We start from the raw sequence: 25,849 nt of genomic DNA, 5'->3' as shown, positions 1-25,849 counted from the left end.
TGTAGGATATGTGCAATTAGTGTTGGTGGGATGGTGGGATGCAACTATACAAGAATATGTGTTTGATGAGCACCAAGTGATGCAAATGATGCATACAGAATAATGTGACTATTCATAGAGGTTGGTGGTTACATATCAAACATATGCTTCTTGTGAGGTATGAAATGCATATATAAAGTAAAAAATAATTAAAGTATTTGATTATGGTCTTGATTTGAAAAATTATATAGCTAAATTTTAGGCAAAAAAAAAAAAAAATGCAAGAACTTTTAAAAATACAATTTTGAAAAGTAAACAAAGTAAATTTATATATATATAAAATAGGAAACTTAAATTAAAATTTTACATGTATTGTATTCTATTGGTCTTTAAAAATTAACATATACATTTTTTAAAAGATTATATTGCCCCCTGTTAAACCGTTTTTTTTTTTCTAAATTAAAACAAACTTCAAACAATTAGACAAGATTATTTAAAAAAAAAAAACTAACTAACTAAATATTTAGTTACTTTAAATTAAAACTACAAAGAGAATTTAGGGGTTTACTGTTTAATTTTTAATGTTTTTTCATAAAATTCACTTTCTGTCATTCTTTTCAAGGGTTACTAACAAAGAAAGAGATGAAAAAATGGTATAATTACGTGGATTACTATATATATATATAATCACATAGTATATGTGGATTAATCCTCCTACGAGACATGATGGAAAAACATAATATGCGCAACGAAAATAAGAATCGAACTTTACCCTATATGCAACTAAACACTTTAGTGATTAACATGTTAAATAAGCCCTAATTACATTAATTTGGGTTAAGAGAAAAATACACCTTTGAAGCTTCCCTATCCTTGAAATTTCCTCACGATCACGAATTGGGACCACCACTAGTGTTGACCCACTATTCTTCGGACTTAGAATCGGATTGTAGAACCCGTTAAGTGAATGAAAATTTAGAGAGATAGAATTTGGAGGTAGAAATTAGGTTGAGATTGAAAGAAAAGTTTGACAAAGTTTTGTAAATAACTTAAAAAATAAAATTTACCAAAAAGTTTGCAAAATCTTGAAAATTATCCTTTAAATAAGTTAATAACATGCAAAATTGCGTGTCATGTAATTAATTAAGGGTTTGTTTAAGGACATATGAGTTGTATTGAGTTGATTAAGAAATACCTTTTTTTTTGTTGCTTAAACATTATTGTAATAAATGTTTTCTATTAACTGCATGAATAATTATATTTACTTATTTGCTTGTAAAAAAAATGAATCCTACGTTGGCATTAAAGCCAAGTTTCATTTTGTGTAAATATATGTATTAAGGGTGAAGGGAATCTCCTCCCCAATTGAAGAAGCCACCACCAGGCACACCAGACATCCGACTAATTATATGGAAGAACACCACAACGCCTAGAAAACAAAATTAGTTTCTTTTATCTTATAGAAGCAAATTTATCTTTTTTTCAACCATTCACAAATGATTGGATAGAGATTGATGTTGGATAATTATATATATACACACATGTGTATGTATATATTTCATGAATTTTTTTAATTCTAATAAATTTGAGTCATTAGACCTTACACTTTGTCCAAGACCAATATATTTATAGCCCTTGAATCTCTCTATCTCTTTCTAGAATATTTAGAGTGATTTGATGCTTCACAACTTTCTATGACAAATTGGAGCCATTGAATTTACTTGATGGAAAAGTATTCTTTGTCTTATAAATGAGGACTCATGGTTTGCCAAATTATCCTAAAAGCTTGATCAAGTGGGTGAGGTATATAGAGAAAGTTTTTTCTTATTAGAGACAAAAGAAAGAAAATTTGTCACTCATATTTTATTTAGTAAATTCTTCTATCATTGCTCGTGATGTATTCTCTCCCTTTTTCTTCATTATATCATTAATGAGAAATAGGTTAAGAAAGAAAAGTTCGAACAACCAATTAAACACAATAGATTAAAATTAACTCGAACATCTACGTTAATTGTTAAAAAAGTTGGACGAAACCTTCACTAACAAACAAAATATAAAACTTTTTGTTGAAGAAAAAACACAATCGAATAACATCTTTTTGCGGGAAGAACTCATTCAAGTACAACTCAACGAGAATATAACAATTACATGGTCCTAAACAAAATTAGTTGTATTATGAAAACTCGCTTCTTTTTCTCTGTAAAACAATGTAAAGATTTAAAACCAACAATATAGGACTAATTATGTTGTTCATTACAAAATAAATAAATAAATAAATAACAGACAAAGATAAAAGAATTTACTATATACAAGATCTCTCGTGAACTAACCTACTCTGACTCAAAAACATAAGTTTATGGATAAACATAAATTAATTTGATTATACCTTCTAACAATTATATATTTATGTTGTTTGGATGGAATAATTAAATATAAGGAAAACAAGTGGAATGGCAAATGTTGGAAGCATAAGAGTGTGTATCGATGTTGCAGTTTTTGATCTTATTTTAAACCACTGTTCAATTTTCACTATTTTCAAAACAAAAGATAATAATTCACCACATTAAGTGACAAATTTTCTTTTTTATTGAAAAATATAGAGGTCTTTTATGAGAAAAAGATCTAGTTCATCACTTACCCAATTTATCGAAATTTTAAAATAGTTGGATAATCATGGGTCTTCATTTATATTACAAAGATACTTGACCATTAAATAAATTGAACGATTCAAATTGGTCCTAATAGAAATGTAAAGATCAAATGGCTCCCATTTATTAGCAAAAAGGTTCCATGAATAAGGAAGATATTCTCTTTTTATATATATAATTATCCAACACTAATCCCTATGTGCCTTTAATTTGTGAATTGTTTGGATAAAAGCTTCTATAAGATAAAAGATGAAAGAATAAAAACTGATCTTTTTATTCAGCCGAGTGATCTTGATCTTTCTTGAATTAGTCGGTGGCCATTCTTTCGTTGGTGGCAGCTTCGATTGGGGAGGACAAATTTGCTCCCAAAATATATATCTACAAAACAAGTTTCGTAAAATTGTAATATTTCCATCTTCATCCTCAGGTTTCATGAAAATAAATATAGAACTATACCTACAATAATGCACTTCAATTACAAAACAATTCGAAAGAAAAATGAGTATTTCTGAGCAAAATTAATATTCAGACATGAGAGGTAGGGTTAGATATGGTTTGGTTCGGTCGGACCGAAAATTTTTGAAACCAAACCACAACGATTGTGCGGCTCAAACCGAATCTAATACAAGGGATTTGGTTCGATTTCAAAAATTTGTTTTTTTTTTTCAAAATTCTAACTTCCTTACGGAGATGATAATGGCAAGAACTCTGTGAACACGGGAAAGGGAGAATTTTCAAATTCTGTGAATTTTCTAATGAATCATTACGCATTTTCACCTGCACGATTGTTTCTATTGTTATTGTTTATTCAAATTTGAAATTTGTTCTGTAGAATCTACTTTATTGTTATTATCATCTTTGATTTTCTTTTCTCTCTCTCACGATTTTTTACCCGTCTATTCTTGTGTGCAGCTGTGGATGTATCAAACATAAAGTGGAAGCAGAGGAATTAATTTACCTTAAATTGGGTCTAAAAACGCTTAATCCAGTTCTCAAAGAACTTTCAAATTTTCAGGAAGATTGTACTCAGCTCTAATTTCAGTATATCTTTCAAATTTCAGTAATTTTAGTACTAACCTACTGCCTGTCCTCCATAGTCAGTTCTGGATTTTATTTATTTAAAAACGGTTCGGTTCCGTTTGATTTTAAAAGCTGTTTTCAAAATAAAAATCGAATCGTTTTGAACTATTTGAGACTGGAACAAACAGCATTTTTTTTTTAATTTTGTACAATTCAGTTCAATTCAATTTGAGTATAGTAGAATTATGTACTTCACCAACTATACACACAAAAAGTGATATGCCGTAAAATATCGGTTTTGATGATATGGAAGAAAAAAAGGATTCAAAAGAAGCCTTATTTTGCAGTATGAATACTTAATTCTCCTTTGAGATGAGTTTATTCTCAAAGGCTGCTTTTCTGCTTTTGCTTCCAGTATGAATACTTATATATTTTCCTTTCACAGGCAAACTGATGGATTTCACAAAGGTAAAGATATATTCCAAATTATTACTATATTGATATTTTGGCCTCCATTATTTTTTTCCAACTCTCCTTATTTTTTATTTTATAATTATTTAATTTATAAGCACGCCGAAATTTCGACCAAAGTATCTATCTTAAATCAATGATTTAGGAAAGTGATTAGTTTGACAATCTTGAAAGTACTCTATGAGTCTAGAGTCCTTTTTTGAAAGAAACTAAAACCAATAATTACTCTCAAGTGAACACAACCGAGAAAATACAGTCTTTTTTAAAGACAAAAAAACAGATCTAACAGTACTTATAAATTAAAGAATAATAAAATAAAAAAGAGTTAGGAAATGAATATAGTAATAATTTGGAATATAAATCTCAGAGTTAGTGGAATTAATTAAATGACACTATTAGCAACTTAACGATACAAGAAGAAGGTATTAATTGTTCATGCTGGCAGCGAAGTCGGCCTTGGACATTAAGCTCATTCCGGCGTAGGTAATTGGGCAAACAGGTACTGCAAAAAATAAAGCTCTTCTTTGAATCCTTTTTTTGTTTTCATATCTTCAGAACCAATATTTTTACAACCTGTCACTTCTATTTGTGTAGTTGCTTAAATATGTAATCAACTACATCCAAAACCTCATCCATTCAATTAAATTTGTATTTTTCTATTAAAATAGCATATGATTTTCTCATTTCCAACCACTTATGTTAAATATTAATTTTGAAATGCCTAGGATTCCATTAGACAACATCATTCCCGTTGAAATTTTTACTAAATATATATACACGATACTCAAAAGGAAAAAAAGTTTATTTTACTAAAAAAACGTGTATTGAGTTGATTTGGAAATACTTTTTTTTTTTTAATAAACATTATTGTAATAAAGGTTTCCTAATCTAAGTGGACTATTGTAGGTATAATTAATTCTATACTTGTACTTTTTTACCTTTTTGTACAAAATGAATGAATGAGAATGAAGAACAACACATGGCTGGAAAGAAATATCGATTATTTTATTACTTCTTTATCTTATACAATTAAATTTATTATTATTTTTTAACGATTCACAAAAGGTGGATAGGAATTTGCGTCGATAATCATCGATAAATATCTTTATTATTCAAATACTTTTAGTAACAAATTTAGACCATTAGATCTTACACTCTCTAAAATCAATCATATATGTGTAGCCTTTAGATCTCTTACGTCTCTTTAGGACATTTGGAGTTATTGGATTCTTCACATCTCCTACGTCTTTCGAGAATCTATGGTTATCATAAACTATCCCAAAATTTAGATCAAGTGGGTGGTATAAAATAGAGGGAGTTTTTTCCTATATAAAAGAGCTTTTTTATTTTTTTTTTTAATAAGAAAGAAAGTTTGTCACTAATATCTTGTTAAGTAAATTCTTCTATCCTTTTCCAAGATTTATTCTCTTCTTCTTCATTTTTTATTATTTAACTAGGGTCATGGATGAAGCACAAGGAGTTGAAGAGGGGACGGAGAAAAGTATTCCAATGAAGAGTAATGGATGATAATTACAAAGTATGGAGATTTATGTGTTGCAATATTTTGGCAAAAGGAAAAAGAATCGATAAGTCCCATCTTTTTCAACTCTCTATCTTACTTAAACTGAGTGAAATTGTTGATACATCTGGAATGAAATCTATTAAAGCTCTTGTTCTTTGAGAATAAACTACAATGTATATATTCAACATATAGAACAAACTAAAATGTGTGGTCTCAATTGATGGAGATGTATAGAAAGAGGAAAATTCTTCTATATCATGGATAGAAGTGTCGAATCTAGTGAGTCAAATAAGGAATATGATATGATAAATGGTATATGTTGAAAATTGCAAATGAGGACAGTTAATGTGTATATGATATTATGGATTATTTACATTGAATCCTCAAATTTGGAGCGCTTTATTAAAGGCCTTCTATGACTGTAATGAATAAGATGAATTACAAGTGTTTGCTTTGAATTATAAAAAAAAACTTCTTAATTTTTCTTTCTTCCTGCACTTAATCAAGTAAACTTTAGATAAGACATTTGATATTGGACTAAATAACCAAAGAGTATTTACAAATGTTGATAGAAATTTAAAGGTTAGTCATCAAAATTCACAAAATTAGAGAATCAAATTTTACGATGCATGTAAATGTACATACCAAGCCAAACTATACGTTTAACACTTATATAGTAATAATGAGAAATAGGTTAAATGAGGAAAAAGGTTAAACGGCCATTTAAATACAAATTGTAGAATTAACTTTAATGTCTACCTTACATCAAATGTTAAACAAGTTTGATGAACTTTTACTAACATGCAAAATAATAAAAAAAAAATTATGAAGAAAATCCAACAGGATAACATGATTTCATGATAATAGCTCATTTGAGTACAACTTAATAAAAACATCAAAAATTAAGTAATCCTACCATATTTAAAATTTAAATGTTATCTAACACTTTCCTTTCCGTTGGAACAGAATTAGTGTTGTTTTTTGTGTCAAGACAACTCGCTTCCTTCTTTTTTCCCCATAAAACACTATAAAGGCTCAACACCAGCAATATAGCACCAATTATGCTGTTCACCACACACGGAAAAAAAAACATGTTTAAACAAATTTAAACCATTATTAATAAAAAAGATTTATACCAATCAATTAATTAGTTTCTAATTACCTTCCCAAGCCAATTCCATCATTTAAAAGAAATTCTGAACCAATGAGTGTGAAAATGAGATTAAAAGGTGTGGTAACAGCTTGGAAAACTGGACCTTTCTTTTTTACTACCCAACTTGATAGATAGTTTCCAACGGGAATTACAAAAGCTCCCTGCAAACAACAAAATTGTAACTCAAAAATAATTGACACATATTAATATAATATAAAGAATTAGAGGTTGGAATCATACGCAATAAAGAATAGCAGCTAAGGAAATGTTCCAAGCCAACTTCCATTCAGAAGGGTTTCTTTCAATTGCGATAGCCACAAAAAATGATTGAATGGCACTTGAAAATGTCTGTCCAAATGTTAACACAAGTGGAGATGGGCAACTTCTCAAAACCCAAGCCTGAAAATCAAATATTGTATTATATCAAATTAAATATTTTAACTTTTTCTAGTTCACTCAGTTATCCTAACCTAGTGTTAACATTACTCATAAAATAATAACCTAAACAACATATAAAATTCAGGATAATATTGAAAATTAATTACCTGAAGAACGTACCACAAACCCCATGTAAGGCAAGTAAGGAAGAGCAAGAAACAGCCAAGAATCCATTCTTTTTTGGAAGAAACATGAGATTGTTGAGTTTGGAAAAGGTGAAATTTGAAGAGTGGTTTCAAATAAGGGCCTTTGTAAAATGCAAGAACTGCAACACCAGCGATACACAATATTAAGCCTCCAATCTTTGCCATTCCACTTGCTTTCCTTATATTTACCTTTTCCATCCTATCAACAATAATACAAATATGTGTAATTGTTGGACAATATAATTAAATTTACATTCACCCACAAATTTATGCTTTTGAACGACAAAGTTTTAATTAAGGATAATATCATATAGCAAACTGGTTTAGAAAGTAGTAGTCTCAGACAAATTATATATTCTCTATTTGTTCTTTAGTTTAATTAAAGCAGTGTATCCATTATTTGGTATAAATTCTATACCCATTCTGAATGGCTTAAAACTATTTTTTCCCCTATAAGATTTTCCATATGTTGGGTAACAAATAAAAATCACTATTAAAGAAGAAAAACTAAACTGTCTGTTTTATTATTGAATAAATGAAAATTAAGAGAGATATATGGGTAACAACATTATTACAAAATAAATGTATTTTATTCTTCCTATAGTTTGGTTGGTTTGGTTTACTGACCTTAGTTTTACATACTAAATATTTTAATTCTTTAACTAAATTCTAAAATCTAAATTTTAAAGCTAGCTAGATTTTTAAACATTCTTTGGTAACAATTTTACTTTTTAAAATCATACACGTTTTCTCACGATTTTTTAAACAATTTTTATTACAAGGATTTAAATAAAAATAAGTTCTTCTTAATGTTTTTTTTTTTTGAAAAATCAATTCAAGGAGAGGTTATTTGGAAAAAAAATAAATTAGTTAAGATAATGTCGACGAACCTTGAAATAAAAGCAAAGAAGAATGTAGTGACAGGAACACAGTTAAAGGCTGCAGCTCCTAAAGTTGCTGATGTATACTTAACTCCTAATCCATAAACATTCAAACCTACTGTAAACCTGCATTTTTAATTTAACACACACAACAAGAAGAGCAAAAAAACTTCCATCAAATTAAATTAAAAGAATTCAGATACTTTGTAATATAATTAATTGTGTGTACAAACCCCAGAATGGCCTGCACGAAAATCTTCATCACATCTCCTTTTGATAAACTTCCCATTTCCTTTCTACGATAATACTCCATGGAGAAAAAAAAACAAACAAACAAACAAATTGGTAAGCTTTCATTTCACTTAAAAGACTGATGGCATGTTAATAAAAATATTTGCCCCTCAGATTCTTTCTTAGTATTGTTCTTCGTTCTTTCTTAGTTGATATGAAACGTTTATCGTCATGTAACAAATGAACCACAAAAATTATTGGTTTTGGTTTGAAAGTCAACTAATTTTGTTCATTTCCAAGCATAATTAAGGGAAAAAAAAGTTCTCCTCAATCCACTCGAGAGTGATTATTGGTTTTGGTTTCTCCAATTACTTTCTTAAACGCGACCTTGATTTAAGATAGATATTTTGGTCGCAGATCTAACATATTTATAAATTAAACTAATAGAAAAAATAAAAGGAGTTAGAAAATGAAATTAGTAAAAAAATGAAGTATTATTTTACCTTGCGAAATAAATGGTGAGGGGAAGTAAGACGATAGTGCCAAGAGCTTGCCGGTAGAAAAGGAAAATATAAATATTTATACCAGAAGCAAATGCAGCCTTTGAGAATAAATTCATCCCAGCAAATGTTATTTGGCAAACAAGAGCTCCAAAATAAGGCTTCTTTGAATCCTTTTTTTCTTCCGTATCAACTAAACCAATGTTTCACAACACATATATCACTTATATGTGTATAGTTATTGCTTAAGTATATAATCAACTATATATATATATATATATATATATCAAAACCTCCATCCAATTAAATTAAAAAACATATGCTTTTTCCAATTTCCAACCACTATGTTTGGAATATTAATTTAAAAATATGCTTATTCTTCCATTAGGCAATATGATTTCACATGATCCTATTAGTAGTGCTTCACTATTAAATTGAATATCGTGTGTGTATAGTGGGAACTAGGAATGGTATCATTTTTGTCATTGTGCATGTTACATACCTTTTTCATTATTCAACATAATAATGTCTTAATTAGGCAACTCAACTAAGCAGGGAACAATTTTTTACTTGCCAATCTTTTTCTAGTTTATCGTAATCGTTTTCAAAAGAATTTTTCAATCTATGGTGCTCAATGATGTCGTACTTCTAACATATGAATATTGTTATTTCTAACTTAAAAAGTTTCATGTGGTTATAACTACAAATATGACAATTATGTTCAAATTATTTAGCAGATAAATTACAAATATAAAAAAGTTTTAAATACATCTTTGAGAATAGGTTGATTAAAAGTCTATGGATGGTTTTTGTTAATTATACTTCACATTTGCAATTCTATGGTAGCTTAAAAATATTACGTATGGAAATAGATTCTTTCAACTTTTATTAGGGGTCACTTGGTGAACTATTTACAAAAATTATCATTTTGTAAAAAGCAAAAGATGATGTCACATATGTTTTAATTTATTTACTATTTAAATCGTAATGAGTCCAACAAATTTATTATTGAATCAACCCAAATATACATGTGTGCATATATGGCTATACAAATATTGTATTTTATATAATTAACTTTTGGTTTAATATTTTTTTAAAAATATATTTAACTTTAGATATCATAGATTTAAATTAGTTAATATAAAATGATTAAAAGTTAAAAACTAATACGCAGGTTTAAGAAAATAAAATAATCAACAAAACTTTATAATAAATTTTAATTTAAGAAAATCTAAAAAAATATATGTATTTAAAAAAAAAATATTGAAGAGGTTGATCAAACATTGACCTAAATTAGGCCCAAACTTGATTAAGTTGGATAATGGACTTGACTATTGAAGGACCCAATCCAAGTTCAGATAGTGTCTTTGGTCTGCTCACTTTTTTTCTTTAGGTTAGTTTAGGCTTCATCTTTTAGGGCTCAATGAACGACCAGGGATTGAATTGAAAAGTGTTTTAACCCATTCACGAATCTCTTACTCATATCCGGTTTTTAAAATATCAATGTCGATATTGATATCGAGATTTTAATTTTACAATTGTATCGATAAAATCAATGAATATTTGTAATCAGACAATTTATAAGATTTTATTTAAATTATTAACTAAGTTGTTCCGAACTCAAATTAAGTTTAGGAATATTGTTGATATAATATTTCTATTCCCTAGACTAAATAAATAACAATATTTTTTTTAACCTTTTATAAATATTTATAAAGATGTTAAAAGATATATATAGATATTTATTTAATAGTATTCTTAAACCCTTCAATTTAAAAAAATATCAATGTATGTACTGATACGTCACGTGTGTGTATATATGTAGTACAGCAAATACAATATATCCTTCATATCTTTCTACAAATTGGAACCATTGGATCTGCTTGATAGAGAAGAATTCTTTGTCTTATAAATGAGACCCATAGTTTGCTAAACTATCGCAAAATCTTGATAAGTGGTTAAAGTATAAACATGGAAAGTTTTTTTTATAAGAGACAAAAGAAGGAAAATTTGTCACTCATTTTTCTATCCTTGTTCATGTTCATGGTTTATTCCCTCCTTTCTTCTTTATTATTATTATTCAACTAGAGTACACATAATCAAACCAAATCATAATCATCCATTATATCATTAATGAAAAATAGATTGACTCATATTAAAATTAAATAAAAAAGTTGGATGAAACTTTCACTAACAAACAAAATATAAAACTTTTCGTTGAAGAAAAAACACAATTGAATAATATCTCATACAATGTAAAGGTTTAAAACCATCAATATAGTACTAATTATATTGTTCATTACCAAAAAAAATAAATAATAAATAACAGATAAAGATGGAAGAATTTATTATACACAAGGTCTCTTTATGAACTAATCTCCTCTAATTCAAAAACCTAAGTTTATGAACATAAACTAATTTGATTATACCTTCTAACAATTATATATTTATATTGTTTGGATGGAGAAATTAAATATAAGGAAGGCAAATGTTGGAGGCAGGAGAGTGTGCATCGGTGTTGCATTTTCTTTTTTTACCCTTTTTGAAATTAACTCTGAATTTTCACTATTTTCAAACCCAAAAATAATAATTCACAATATTTTAATATAAGTGACGAGCTTTTTTTCTTATGGAAAAATAAAGAGGTCTCTTTTGAAAAAAATATCTATTTTATAACTTATCCAACTTTATCCGATTTTGGAATAATTAGACAATTATGGATCTTTATTATATATTACAAAGATACTTGGCCATTAAATAAATTCAATGGTTCTAATTGGTCCTAACAAAAATGTAAAACAATTTATTAGAAAAAGTTTCATGAATAAGGAAGATATTCTTTATATATAATTATCCACGTAAGATAAAAGCTTCTATAAGACAAAAGATGAAAGAAAAAAACTAATCTTTTTATTCAGCCAAGTGATCTTAGTTCTTGAATTAGTCGGTGGCCGTTCTTTGGGTGGCTTCGATTGGGGAGGAGAGATTTGCTCCCAAAATATATATTTACAAAACAAATTTTGAAAAATTATAATATTTCCATCTTCATCCTTAGGTTCCATGAAAATAGATATAGAATTATACCTACAATAATGCACTTCAATTACAAAACAATTTGAAACAAAAAAGAGTATTTCTGAACAAAATTAATACTCAGACATGAGGGTAGGGTTAGATACGGTTTGGTTCGGTAGGGCCGAAATTTTTTTAAAAATTGTACGGAAAACCAAACCACAACAATTGTGCGGCTCGATAAACCGTTCGATTTCAAAATTTGTTTTCTTTTCCAAAATTCTCATTTCCTTACGTAGATGATAATGGCAAGAACTCTGTGAACATGGGAAAGGGAGAATTTTCAAATTCTGTGAATTTTCTAATGAATATTTTCACCGAACGATTGTTTTCTATTGTTATTGTTTATTTAAATTTCAAAATTTGTTATGTAGAATCTACTTTATTGTTATTATCATCTTTGATTTTCATTTTTTTTTCTCTCACGTTTTGGTTACCCGCCTATTCTTGTGTGCAATGTATCAAAGATAAAGAGGAACCAGAGGAATTAATTTACCTTAAATTGGGTCTAAAAACGCTTAATCCAGTTCTAAAAGAATTTTCAAATTTCACTAATTTTGTTACTAACCTCCCGCCTGCCCTCCGTAGTCACCTCTCTGCTCTCGTACGCCTGCTGGAGTTGTTCCCATCTCCTCTTCTAATTTTTAAGATTGAAGTTTTATGAGAGATGCGTGGTGGTGGAGATCGAAGAGATGGATCTTACGCCTTCTGGATTTTGAATTGATGTTGGGAAGGGTTGATCTTGGGTAGTGTCTCGTACGCCGGCCGGCGTGGTGGTGGAGATCGAAGAGGTGGAAGAAGAGGAGACAAAAGAGGTCAGAGAATATGCGAGATGGAGATGAGAGATGCGAGGGATGGAGATGAGAGATGCGAGAGATGGAGGGAAGAGGATGGAAAAGGCTGGGTTGAAGCACACAGACAAACCCTAAACTAAACTTATATACATATATTTTTTAAATAAAATTATATATAAAATCTCATTTATTTAAAAACGGTTCGGTTTGGTTCAATTTATGAAAGTTGTTTTCGAGATAAAAACAGAACCAAATCGAAAATTTTCAATTTTGAACTATTTGAGACCACAACAAACCACATTTTTTCGATTTTGTACAAAAATCGATTCAATCGGTTTTGACGCTATCTATCTTCTTACTTCCCATCACCAATCTAGTTCACAAAGGTGAATATATATCCCAAATTATTGCTCTATTCATTTCCTCCATCATTATTTCCCAACTCTCTATATTTTCTATTTTATAATTGTTTAATTTATATGTACGATCAAAACTACAATTAAAGTTTCTATCTTAAATCAAGGGTTTAGGAAAGTGTTCTGTTGACAATCTTGAAAATACTTCATGAGTTTGGAGTCCATTTTTTTAAAGAAACCAAAACCAATAATTGCTCCCAAGTGCGAAAAAAAAAACAATTGAAAAGAATACAGAGTTTTGTAGAGGTAATAATAATAAAAAAAAAACAAATCCAATGGTACTTATAAAATTAAAGAATAATAAAATAAAAAGAGTTAGGAAATGAATATAGTAATAATTTGGAATATATATTTTACCTTTTAAGATAAGAGTCGGTGGAATTAAGATGATACTGCCAACAACTTTACGAGAGAATAGGAAGGTATTGAGTGTTCATGCTCACGGCAAAGCTGGTCTTTGGCATTAAGCTCATTCTAGCGAAGGTAATTTGGCAAACATGCGCTGCATAAGGGTATAAATGAGTTGGGTTGAGTTGAATTAAGAGACATTCTCAACCCAAAACAGAGATTCTTATTTGCATTTTGTTACTCTAAATTAAAATATTTTGTTACTCTAAATCTACTTAACGAAGATTTGACTTTCTTGCAACATGTCATTCTTCGGTCTCTGTTTTGGGTTTTGTTGGGATGAAGTGTGCGCCTTTTCATTTCAATCTACTCAAGGATCTAAATGATATTTTAAACTAGAATTATTTAAGGTTGCGGAAAGAAAATAAAATGCAATTAAGTAACATTTTTAACTTTAATAATACGTTTGGTTGTCTTTTTATCTTTCTTTTTTCTTCCTTTAGTTTAATATAATGTGTCCAAGCTAGTATCATTTATATGGCCTTTTTTTTTTCAAGATCATCCATTATTAACATTGTTGGAAGTTAGGATGTTGGGTCCATGTTAGGATGCTGATCAGCTGTGTAATTTGCCCTTCTATTTTTGGTAAATTTCATATCATACTTTGTTGACAAAAATGGACTTTTATCCAATATAGGTGTAGTTGCTGACGTGAAGTTAACATCCACTCCATAAGCATCCAAGGGAAGAGTCAAACTAAATTCAAAATTAATATAATATAATATAATTTACAGGGCACTATATATATACAATTTAGTATTTGGAAATTTCACAAGATTCATGGAATAAAATGAATTAATTATCAATAGTAAGCTATACATTTTTTTATGTTGATTGGTGGGTGATTTGACTAAGTTGGTATATTATACGTGCTTGCATCATATTACATTCTTTTTCAAATCACAGTGATTTCATTAATAATAATATAAATAATAATGATAATAATAATAAATTCATACCAACAAATGTTATTTGGCAAACAAGTAGTGCAAAATAAGGCTTTTTTGAATCTTATGTGTGTAGTTGCTTAAGTATATGATCAACTATATTCAAAACACTCAGCCATTCAATTAAATTTATATCTTTCTATTAAAATAGTATATGGTTTTCCCATTTCCAACCACTTTTAATTTGTTGGAATATTAATTTTAAAATGCATAGAATTCTAGTAGACGAGATTTCTAGGAAATATATGAAACTAAAACAGAAAAAAATTTATTTTACTAAAAAAAGAAGAAAGCGTGTTGAGTTGATAGGAAAGCGTATTGAGTTGATAGGAAATACTTATTCTTTTTTTTTTTAAACAAGATTGTAATAAATGTTTTCCGACATTATTTGTATAGTTTTTTTTTCCTTTTTCTTTTTACAAAGTGAATGAACAAAAGAATGGATAGGGATGAGGGTTGGATAGTTATCGAGAAATATCTTTATTATTCATGTAGTTTTTAGGTAACAAATTTGTACCATTAGACTTTATATACACTCTATCTAAAACCAATATATTTGTGACCTTTGGATCTCTCATATCTCTCTAGGAGATTTGGAGCTATGGATTATTCACATCTCTATAGGATAAATTGGAGCTATTGTATTTGGTTGATGGCCAAGTATTTTGTGCTACAAATGAGGACCCACGATTGTCAATAAACTATCGCAAAATCTAGATCAAATGGGAGAGGTATAACATAGAAGGAGATTTCTTTTTCCATATAGGAGAGCTTTTGTATTTTTCAATAAGAAAGAAAGTTTCTCACTCATATTTTATACAATGAATTTTTCTATTTTCGTCGAGGATTTATTCGCTCCCTTATTCTTCTTTAATTATTATTCAACCAGAGTCATCATTTTTATAGTATATGTAGTAGACGCATCTGAATATCTCAGCAAGGTTAATATATGTTTAGCATCCCTATCATTCCCATGGCCAAAATTGATCAAATATTTCATTCGTGTGAAAAAAAACTACGAGTTAGAGAAGTGGGTGGAGAAAAGTATTCCAATGAAGAGTAATGGATGATAATTACTAAGTATGGAAGATTTATCTGTTGCAATATTTTGGCAAAAGGAAAGAAAATCGGTATGTCTCTTCTTTTTCAACTCTATATCTTATTTAAATAGGAGTGGAATTGTTGATTCATCCGGAATGAAATCTACTCTCATTCTTGTTGTTTGAAGGTGTTGTCAATGTAGGTGTTCAACATATATAACAAACTATAATGTGTAGTCTCAATTGATGAAGATGTATGGAGGGGGATAAATTCTCCTATATCATGAATAGAAGTATGGAATCCAACGAGTCAGATAAGGAATATGAATATACCTAAACATTTTAGATAAGACACCAACAAAATAGTGTGAATATTGAATTAAATAACACAAGATTAACAAATGTTCATGGATCAAAATTAAGGGTTCACATCAAAATCCACAAAAATATTAGAGAATCAAATTTCAATGATGCATGTAAGTGTATACACACCAAACCAAAGTGTACGAAAACACTCATGTAGTAAGTAATAAGGAGAAATAGGTTAAAGAGAAAAAAGGTTAAACGACCATTTAAACACAAATCAATTAAAATTAACTTTAACTTCTACATTACATGTTAAAATGAGTTTGATGAAGCTTCTACAAACAAAAAAAATATATAAGAAAAATTATGAAGAAAAAACAATAAGATAACATGTTTTCATAATAAAAGCTCATCTAAGCAAGAACACCAACATTTATGCATGAATTAAAATAGAATTCGTGGTGTTTTCTGTATCAAGATGGCTCGCTTCTTTCTTTTTTCCCCACATAATACTATAAAGGCTCAAGACCAGTAATACAGCACCAATTATGCTGTTCATCACACAAAAAAAAAAACACGTTTGAATAAATTTAAATCATTATTAATAGAATAGATTTATGTCAATCAATTAATCTAATTACCTGCCCAAGCTAATTCTAATAATATGTTCTGAACGAATAAGTGTGAAAATGAGATTAAAAGGTGTGGTAACAGCTTGGAAAACTGGACCTTTCTTTTTTACCACCCAACTTGACAAACAGGTTCCAATGGGTATCACAAAAATTCCCTGCAAAACAACAAAATTGTAGCTAAAAAATAATTGACTTGTATTAAATATAATAGAAAGGATTAGAGGTTTCAATCTTCATACTCCAAGGAAAGAAAAGAGAAAATCATACGCAATAAAGTATAGCAGCTAGGGAAATGTTCCAAGCCAACTTCCATTGAGAAGGATTTCTTTCAATTGCAATAGCCATAAAAAATGATTGAATGGCACTTGTAAATGTCTGTCCAAATGTTATACCACAAGCGGAGATGGACAACTTCTCAAAACCCAAGCCTGAAAGTAAAATATCATGCATATATCAAACTAAATATTATAAAGAGACAAATACATAGATAAGCTACGTCTATTTTAACTTTTTTTAATCCACTTAGTTATCCTGATGCATGATTAGAGCAAGAAACAGCCAAGAATCCATTCTTTTTTGGAAGAAACATGAGATTGTTGATGATCAGTTTGAAAAAGGTGAAATTTGAAGAGTGGATTAAAACGAGGGCCTTTGTAAAAAGCAAGAACGGTAACACCAGCAATGCACAATATTGAGCCTCCAACCTTGGCTATTCCACTTGCTTTCTTTAAATTTACTTTCTTCGTCCTATCAACAATAATACAAATAATCAAATATGTGTAATTGTTAGAGATATAATTAAATTTACATTCACCCATTATGTTTTTGGACGACCCGTTGTAATTTAAGATAATACGTGGTCAGACCAAACTGGTTTAAAAAACTCTATATATAATTAAACTTCTGCAAAGTTTTTTCTTCTTCAATATTAATATTGGTTTTCTACTTCAATCGGTGATTCAAGAATAGTTATATATACATGTAGCATTGTTCATAGCTTAATAACCCAAACAAATTATATATTCTATTTGTTCTTTGGTTTAATTAAAGCAGTGCATCCATTATTTGGTATAAATTCCATACCCATTTTGAATTGCTAAAACTATTTTTTTTCCTCTATAAGGTTTTCCATATGTTGGCTGTAACATATCACTATTTAAAAAAAAAAACTAAACTCTCTGTTATTGGTGAATATATGAAAATTAGGAGAGAGATATGGGTAACAACATTATTACAAAATAAATATACTTTATTCTTCCTAAATTTTGGTTGGTTTGGTTTTACTAACTTTAGTTTTGATCTCTTACATAGTAAATATTTTAATTCTACATTCTAATTTTAAAAGCTAGCTACATTTTTAAACATTTTTCGGTAACAAGTTTATCTTTTAAAATCATACATGTTAGTTTTCTTGTAATTTTTTATTTTTTAATTTTTTTTTTTGTACTTTTCCAAACTTGACTTGTATGTTGAAGCACAACTTCTTAGCAAGGCTAGATTAAGCGATTTTTCAAAGAGTAAGCACTTAGGAAAAAAATTACTCTTTGACAACTTTTGAAAGGTATTTTAAGCAATTTTTATTAAAAGGATTTAAATAAAAATAAGTTTATTTGAAACGTTCCCTTTTCTAAAAATCAATCTAAAGGGATGTTACTTAGAGAAAAGCTAAATTAGTTAATGTCAATGAACCTTGACATAAGAGCAAAGAAGAATGTGGTGACAGGAACACAATTGTAGGCTGCAGTTCCCATAGTTGCTGATGTATACTTAACCTCTAATTCTGAAAATGGAAAAAATCCAGAGATCCACCGTATAAAATATAAAAAATGTCCCGTCAATCACGCCGTCAACAATGGATGTAATATATTTGCGATTGTTTAGATTTTATTATTGTTTAATACGCGATCGTTTAGATATGACTACAATTTATCTTTTCAATTATATCGTTTAATTTTGTTACACTTTAATTTTGTTAGACTTTAATTTGGTTATGTTTAAATTTAGTTACACGATCGTTTAGATTTGACCGTTTAGATTTGATTTTTTTTTTAAAATTTGGTACACGATCGTTTATATTTGGCTATTCCAATCTAAATGATTTTTTTTTCAAAATTCTTTATACACGATCTTTTATTTCTTTACACGATCGTTTACTCTTTTTTTACACGATCGTTTACATTTAGTTACTCTAATCTAAATGATTTTTTAAAGATTCTTTACACACGATCTTTTATTTTTTTTACAGAATCGTTTACTTTTTTTACACGATCGTTTACATTTGCCTACTCCAATCTAAATGATTTTTTTGTCAAAATTTTTTATATACGATCTTTTAGATTTTGTTATTTTTTGTATATGGTCGTTTAAATTTGGTTATCCAAATTTAAATGACATAAAAAAGAATAAAAAAAGAAGAAAGACGATGGAAAGAAATCATAGCAGCAAAAAGAAGAGAAAGATGATGAAAGAAATTGCAGGAGGAAGACGATGAAAAAAATCGCGATGGAAGGACACTGTGCGTGATTATTGGCTTTGGTTTTTTCTGATAATAAAATAAAAACCAAAAGAGTTAGTAAATGAAATTAGTAATAATATGGAGTATTTTTACCTTGTGAAATAAATGGGGAGGGAAAGTAAGAAGATAGTGTCAACAGTTTTAGGTGCAGAATAGTATTCATACCAGAAGAAAAGGAAGCGTTTAAGAGGAAACTCATCCCAGCAAATGTTGTTTGACAAACAAGTGCACAAAATAAGGCATCTTTGAATTCATTTTTTTTTCATATCATCGAGACAAATATTTTACAAACTTCACTTATGTGTGTGCAGATGCTTAAGTATATATATAATCAAGTCTGTTCAAAACCCTCACCCATTCAATTCAATTTGTTTTTATATATCAAAATAGCATATGGTTTTCCCATTTGCATCCACTCAAGTTGGAGTACTAATTTAAAAATGCATAGTATATTTGGTCATACAAAATCATTTTTGATGAGCTTTTTACGAAATATGGTAATCAAAATGAAAAAGAAAAGAAGTTTATTTTAGGAGATATGAGTTGTATTGGATTGATTTAGAAATACCTTTTTTGTTGCATAAACATTATTACAATAAATTTTTTCTAATTTAAGTGCATCATTGTAGGTATAATGGCATATATTTATTTGCTTGTATAACCTAATTAAGAAAAAAAAATGAATGAGAATATTACAATTATTCTAAACCAAAATTGGTTTTGTGTAAATATATATATCTTGGGGAAGGGAATCTCCTCCCCAATTGAAGAATACTCCAACAACCCATCTTTGAAGAAGGGTCACTACAAATTATATTGAACACCACTCATGTTGGAAATTCATAGTATATTTGATATACAAAATCATTTTTGTTGAGATTTTTACCAAATATGTTAATCAAAATGTGCTGTACATTTAATGTTATATGGTAATCCAACAATTTTACGAAATATGGTAATCCAACCACTCATGTTGGAGTCACTTAATGGTAAAACTTCAACTACCAATGCCTTATCTCATTAATAACCACATATAATGTTATATGAACAACTCATTTCTATGCAAAGAATATCCTATTTTTGTGTTTTTGTATGTGTTTATCATTATCATTCTTTTTCTTTTTCATTTAGCTTCCCTTATATTCTCTATCAGGAGCCTCTTGCCCTTATATAAAGGACAGCCAGAGACCCCAAATTGTGCACTAAATTATCATTCTTCACATTTGTAAAAATGGATGCCAAGAAGCCTTACATTGTTGCAATTTTCATTCAAATTATTGAAGCCGGAATGAGCTTATTGTCGAAGGCTGCCTTCGCTACCGGTATGAATACGTATATCTTCCTCTTCTATCGTCAAGTTGCTGGCACTCTCATTTTAGTACCACTAACTTTACTTTTAAAAGGGTACGTATGTCTCATTTCTTTCAAAATGTTTTTTTGTTGTTGTTCAAACTGTCAATATACGAGCATAACTTAATATAAACCAAGCTCATTTGTTATATTTTTATGCTATGTTTCAGGAAAGAGAAGAGGCCATTGTCTCTTAAACAGCTCTGCCATGTTTTCTTCATTTCATTGATAGGGTGTGTATTTAATTAATGTTTAATAATTATAATAACGTATTAACCTATTAAAAAATGGTATGGTTTAATTTACTAATTGCTTATGTTATCAAGTGAAAATTATTATAGTTTCAAATATATAATATTGTAGGATGAAAATGATCATAATTTAATGAATTGGGGTTTTAGGATAACACTTACAATGAATGCTTATGGAGTGGCTGTTGATCACACGTCAGCAACTCTTGGAGCTGTAGCTTTCAACTGCCTTCCTGTCTCAAACTTCATCTTCGCCGTCTTATTTAGGTAATTTTTTTTGTGCATTTGAAATATTAGTTTATTTATAAATCTTATAATAAAAGTATTATGAAAAATTATTGTCTATTAGATAAATAGCTAAACTTAAAAAACAGTTTTTGAAAAATAGACAGCTATTTTCTCAAAAAATGCAAATTCAGATAGTATAACTTTTTTTTTTTGTTAATTCGAAACAAAAAGATTACTAGTTTTTCAAAATGTAAATCGTTAATTTTTATTATATAGTTTATAAATAAGAATTGAAAAAAAAAAAAGCAGAAAGCAAAGTATTTATTTTCCTCATTTCCTATTCAAACAGTTCCAAGGTCAACATACTCTTTCTCATGGAACAATACAGTTATAATGATATGACACATAACTTTGACAATATATATATAACTTATATAGTATTAGCTGGACTGCACATATTTTTGTATGTTTCACTTGATCGTTTAATAAAAAATTGTTAAACGAAAGATATATATAGTTTTTTTTTTAAGAAATTGAATTACTAATAGTTACACCTAATCATGACTTTGATAATCCTCCTTGGATGACTATTACACTATTTAGAATCAATCTTGTATATTGTTTTTTCAAAAATCTTGAAATCTCAAGTTAATTAAAAAGGTTCAATAGAATGGAGAAAATGAACCTAAACTAATTGAACTATGCTCGATAAAAATTATATATACAGAATGGAAAAAGTGAACTTACAGAAAGCAGCAGGGATAGCAAAGGTGGCAGGAATGATGATATGTGTGGGAGGGGCAACAATACTTGCATCCTACAAAGGACCATATCTAAAGTCTGTCGCCACGTACCCGAGACGACGCGGAGCGGCCGACGTCCTTAAAAAGGTTTATTTTTTTTTAAAAAAAAAAAGAGTCGCCACCAATATTTTTTACGGTGTGATTGGACACCGAAACAAAGTGAATCATTTTAAATAAAATAAAAACTGGTCTACGAAAAAAAGTAGAGTTGAGTTCGGGAGTCATTTATGTACGGGGAAGGTGTTAGCACCCCATAACACCCGTTTTAGAAAACGGTGGCCAAATTTAATGTCTTGAATAAAATTTATTTTTTTAAAAAAGAACTATTTCTTATTTCATTGCCCACTACTCCAATATTTGGAGTCATGATCCCATAAAATAAGTGGGATACACCCATTAATTAGACTATATTGGGGAAAGATTCCTCACCTTAAGAGAATGAGAAAATGTTACAATTTCTCAAATTCTATCATAGGCTAGTCTTCGAATAAAGTTTTTTTTAAAACATTATTAAATATATTTTCTCTTGGGATCAAATCTCGGACTCCCTAAGATATTGATCCCTCACCTCAAGAGTCTAGAAATAACGGACTCCCAGAAATTTCTAGATTCCTTCGTAGGATTTTTTATAGAAATTGGCGTGGTTATTATAAAAAAATGTAGATTAGGAAACCTTATGAAATATTTATTTAATTTTGAGTTTTAAAATAAATAATTTTAAAGCAAAAAAAATTCTAAATGGTTTAAAGAGAAAAAAATTTAAAAAAAGATTCCAAAATTAATGGTTAAAAGTATTTTAAAATTTTCAAGAAATTTTTAATGAAAGTCAAATAGAAATAACAAATATACCACACAATAAATTAGGCAAATAATTTAGGATATCAATGTATAAATATATGTATTTAAGGTCATATACATAATAATTATCATTATGGTGGTAATGAGAATAAGTTAAAAAAAAAAAAAGGAAAGATACATAATAACGATAAATAAAATAAGAGAAAAAAAATGAAAAAGGAACTAAAATGAAATAATAAAAAAAGAAATATGTAAAAAAGAAATTAAATAAATAAGTGAAAAAAAGAGGACATAGGAGTGATAGTAAGTTAAAAGAGATAAAAAAAATTATGAAAGGAAATGATAATGGTATAAGAATAAAAATAGCAAAAAGTTTTTTAAAAAAATCATAAATATAAAAAAAACTAAATAAATAAATAAATAAAGTTATATATAAAAAAATAAAAAAAAAAAACCGAAGGTTAAATATATATATATATATATATATATTAATAATAATAATAATAATAATAATAATAATAATAATAAAATTACAAATAAAATTAAATTTAAATAAGTAAGTAAAAAAAATTAAAAAAGAAACAGAGGGTTTGCCGCCACCCTAAAAGAAAAAAAAATATAATAATAATAATAATAATAATAATAATAATAATAATAATAATAATAATAATAATAATAATAATTAATAATAATAATAAAAATGATAATAATAGAAAATTTTTGTTTATAACTTTTTCTTTTTCTCTATTGTTTTAGAGAGAAGAAAAATGTTAAAAGACTTTTTCTTTTTTCTTTTAGCATGATGATAAAAAGGTAGTAAAAATGAAAAAAAGAAATTTTCCTTATACATTTTTTTTTTCTCTCTACATTTAAAAAGAGAACAAAAATAAGGCTTCAATCCCGAAGAAAATTACTTGTTGTATGAGGTGTGGATCATTGGGAGTAAACCCTACCTAATGCAACCTCCAACTAAGTTTTTCCTTCCTTATGGGATTAGAATTAGGGTAAAAAAAAAGACGATATGAAGATAAAAATAAAAACAATAAAGCGAAAAAGCTAATAACCCACCTTTTTGCAAAGGAATACGTTTCTTCAAATTCTCTCTAAACACTTTTTTTTCCCGTAGAGATTCTCTCTAAAACAATTTTTTTCCTCAAGAATTTCTCTAAAACAATTTGTTCCCCCTTTTTCCAAATGACAAAGGATCCTATTTATAGACCCGGGGTGTGCCACAAATTAGGAAAATTTAATAAGTATAAAATCAAATTAGATATTATGTAATTTTATTAATTTTCTTTTTTTTTTTTTTAAATAGTAAAGATATGATATTGAAAGATTTTGTCCAAAATAAAATTGTTTGTTTTTTTTCTAAAGTGATAAAGATAAGTCAAATATCGTATTAAATTTTTTTGTATAAAATAAATTATCTTGCTTTTCCTAATATGATAAATCAAAAGAGATTTTGTATAAATAAATTAATTTGTTTTTTTTTCCTAAAGTGATAAGTCAAAAAAAATGATTTGAATTTTTTTAAATAATAGATATTCTCATTAATGACTTTATTTTCCATTTTAATAAAAAGATAAGAAAAAAACATAAGATTTCATATTATTACAAAAAGATTTTATCTTTTTCTTTTTTGAACAAAATAAATCAATGAAATATCTTAACCATTGTCACAATTAATAATTGAAAGAATAATAAAAAAATGTAGGATAAAATTAGGTGGCTACAGCATGCCCCCCTTCGTGCATCCTTATAGAATTAGAAGGTGGACGAAGGTGTAGCCACTAACTCATCAAACTAAGATATTTTAAATAAATTAACGGCGTTAGGGGCCAGGGATAAAACAAGCGCCTCATGACAAAAGAATGAATAAGCTGGAGGCTAGGGATAAACCAAACGCCATCCAGCAACATGGTGTCAAGGGCTAGGGATAAAACAAGCGCCTCATGACAAAAGAATAAACAACTTGGAGGCCAGGGATAAAACAAGCGTCATCTCAATAACATGGTGTCAAGGGCCAGGGATAAAACAAGCGCCTCGTGACAACGAAATAAATAAACTGGAGGCCACAGATAAAACAAGCGTCATCTCAGTAACATGGTGTCAGGGGCCAGGGATAAAACAAGCGCCTCATGACAAAAGAATAAATAAGCTGGAGGCTAGGGATAAAACAAGCGTCATCGCAGCAACATGGTGTCAAGGGCCAAGGATAAAACAAGCGCGTCATGACAAATGAATAAATAAATTGGATGCCAGGGATAAAACAAGCATCATCTCAGTAACATGGTGTCAAGGGCCAGGGATAAAACAAGCGCCTCATGACAAAAGAATAAATAAGCTGAGGCCAGGGATAAAACAAGCGCCATCGCAGCGACATGGTGTCAAGGGCCAGGGATAAAACAAGTGCCTCATGACAAAAGAATGAATAATCAAACTAAAGGTCATATATTAAATTATCATATCAATAATGTATACCATGCCACCTATGGAAATGCAGACAATGTGAAAAGTCATGTATGCATAAACAATGTTAAAAAAAATTGAATCATTGTTTACTTTCCTCCAGAAATAAAACCAAAGCATGCTTAATAGCCCAATAACGTTCATGAGTACTAAAACCTCAAGTACAAGCCCATATCCTTCAAATATTAGTGACTTGACGAGAAAATGCTAGAACCAAAAGTTAATCGTCGCTCCATGCATAGTATTTCTTCACATAGTTTGCACTTATCGAGTTAGACAAGTCATCTCCGTCCATATTTGTCAAAATTAAAGCTCCTCCTGAGAAAGCCTTTTTTACTATATATGGTCCCTCATAATTAGGAGTCCATTTTCCTCTGTGATCCTTTTGAAAAGGCAGAATCCTTTTTAACACTAGATCTCCTTCTTGAAAATGGTGATGTCGATCTTTTTTGTTATATGTTCGTGCTATTTTCTTTTGGTACAACTGTCCTTTACATAGTGCAGTCAGTCTCCTTTCTTCTATGAAATTCAGTTGCTCGTACCTTACTTGAGCCCACTTTGCTTCATCTAGTTCTACCTCTTGGATTACCCTGGCACATCAACTTCAACAGGTAAAACTGCTTCGAAACCATACACTAGTGAAAGGGGAGTTGTCCCTGATATTCTATATCCATATAATGCGAAAGGCAGCATTTTATGCCAATCTCTATAAGTGACCGACATTTTTTCAAGAATCTTTTTGATATTTTTGTTGGCTGCTTCCACTGCCCCATTCATCTTAGGGTGATGAGGAGTGGAATTAACCTTGAACTGACTGCATAACTCCTCCAT

At 28.8% G+C, this 25,849-nt stretch overlaps 2 protein-coding genes and 1 long non-coding RNA gene across 5 annotated transcripts; all 3 read right to left on the bottom strand.

Moving 5' to 3' along the window:
- Positions 1-6,339: 6,339 nt before the first annotated feature.
- On the bottom strand, positions 6,340-9,226 carry LOC103485250 (WAT1-related protein At5g64700-like). Of its 3 annotated transcripts, none has more exons than XM_008442784.3 (7): positions 8,993-9,226; positions 8,492-8,554; positions 8,268-8,384; positions 7,339-7,576; positions 7,034-7,192; positions 6,803-6,954; positions 6,340-6,704 (listed from the first exon to the last, which is right to left on the bottom strand). In XM_008442784.3, the coding sequence occupies exons 1-7, from the start codon at positions 9,106-9,108 to the stop codon at positions 6,569-6,571; spliced, it is 981 nt and encodes a 326-aa protein (XP_008441006.2). In that variant the 5' UTR covers positions 9,109-9,226; the 3' UTR covers positions 6,340-6,568. The 3 variants fall into 3 exon arrangements, with proteins under 3 accessions (XP_008441006.2, XP_050944981.1, XP_050944982.1); XM_051089024.1 differs by having other exon boundaries at positions 7,352-7,496; XM_051089025.1 differs by lacking the exon at positions 8,268-8,384.
- A 1,954-nt stretch (positions 9,227-11,180) lies between these two features.
- Positions 11,181-12,971, bottom strand: LOC127150624 (uncharacterized). Its single transcript, XR_007823187.1, has 2 exons — positions 12,630-12,971; positions 11,181-12,073 (listed from the first exon to the last, which is right to left on the bottom strand). It is a non-coding gene; the product is annotated as an uncharacterized LOC127150624 (long non-coding RNA).
- Positions 12,972-16,405: 3,434 nt separating this feature from the next.
- Positions 16,406-25,849, bottom strand: LOC127150554 (WAT1-related protein At1g43650-like). The gene is made up of 7 exons (XM_051088423.1): positions 25,608-25,849; positions 25,031-25,038; positions 18,294-18,384; positions 17,248-17,351; positions 16,872-17,032; positions 16,614-16,759; positions 16,406-16,523 (listed from the first exon to the last, which is right to left on the bottom strand). Exons 1-7 carry the CDS (start codon positions 25,847-25,849, stop codon positions 16,406-16,408), a joined length of 870 nt encoding a protein of 289 aa, XP_050944380.1.

This window comes from Cucumis melo, chromosome 8, assembly GCF_025177605.1.
Source record: "Cucumis melo cultivar AY chromosome 8, USDA_Cmelo_AY_1.0, whole genome shotgun sequence".
NCBI classification, from domain to species: domain Eukaryota; kingdom Viridiplantae; phylum Streptophyta; class Magnoliopsida; order Cucurbitales; family Cucurbitaceae; genus Cucumis; species Cucumis melo.
This window is presented reverse-complemented; position numbering and strand designations above follow the sequence as displayed.

Bases quoted from the DNA above. Each gene is read 5' to 3' on its own strand.
- LOC103485250 (XM_008442784.3), bottom strand. From the start codon at position 9,108: ATGAATTTATTCTCAAAGGCTGCATTTGCTTCTGGTATAAATATTTAT. The intron at 7,577-8,267 runs GTTCGTCGACAT...TATTGTTGATAG, and splicing joins TTCTTTGCTTTTATTTCAAG to GATGGAAAAGGTAAATATAA. The intron at 6,955-7,033 runs GTATGATTCCAA...TGTTGTTTGCAG, and splicing joins TAGCTGCTATTCTTTATTGC to GGAGCTTTTGTAATTCCCGT.
- LOC127150554 (XM_051088423.1), bottom strand. From the start codon at position 25,849: ATGGAGGAGTTATGCAGTCAGTTCAAGGTTAATTCCACTCCTCATCAC. The intron at 17,352-18,293 runs GTTCATTGACAT...TATTGTTGATAG, and splicing joins TTCTTTGCTCTTATGTCAAG to GACGAAGAAAGTAAATTTAA. The intron at 17,033-17,247 runs GTTTTAATCCAC...TTTTACTTTCAG, and splicing joins TGCTTTTTACAAAGGCCCTC to GCTTGGGTTTTGAGAAGTTG.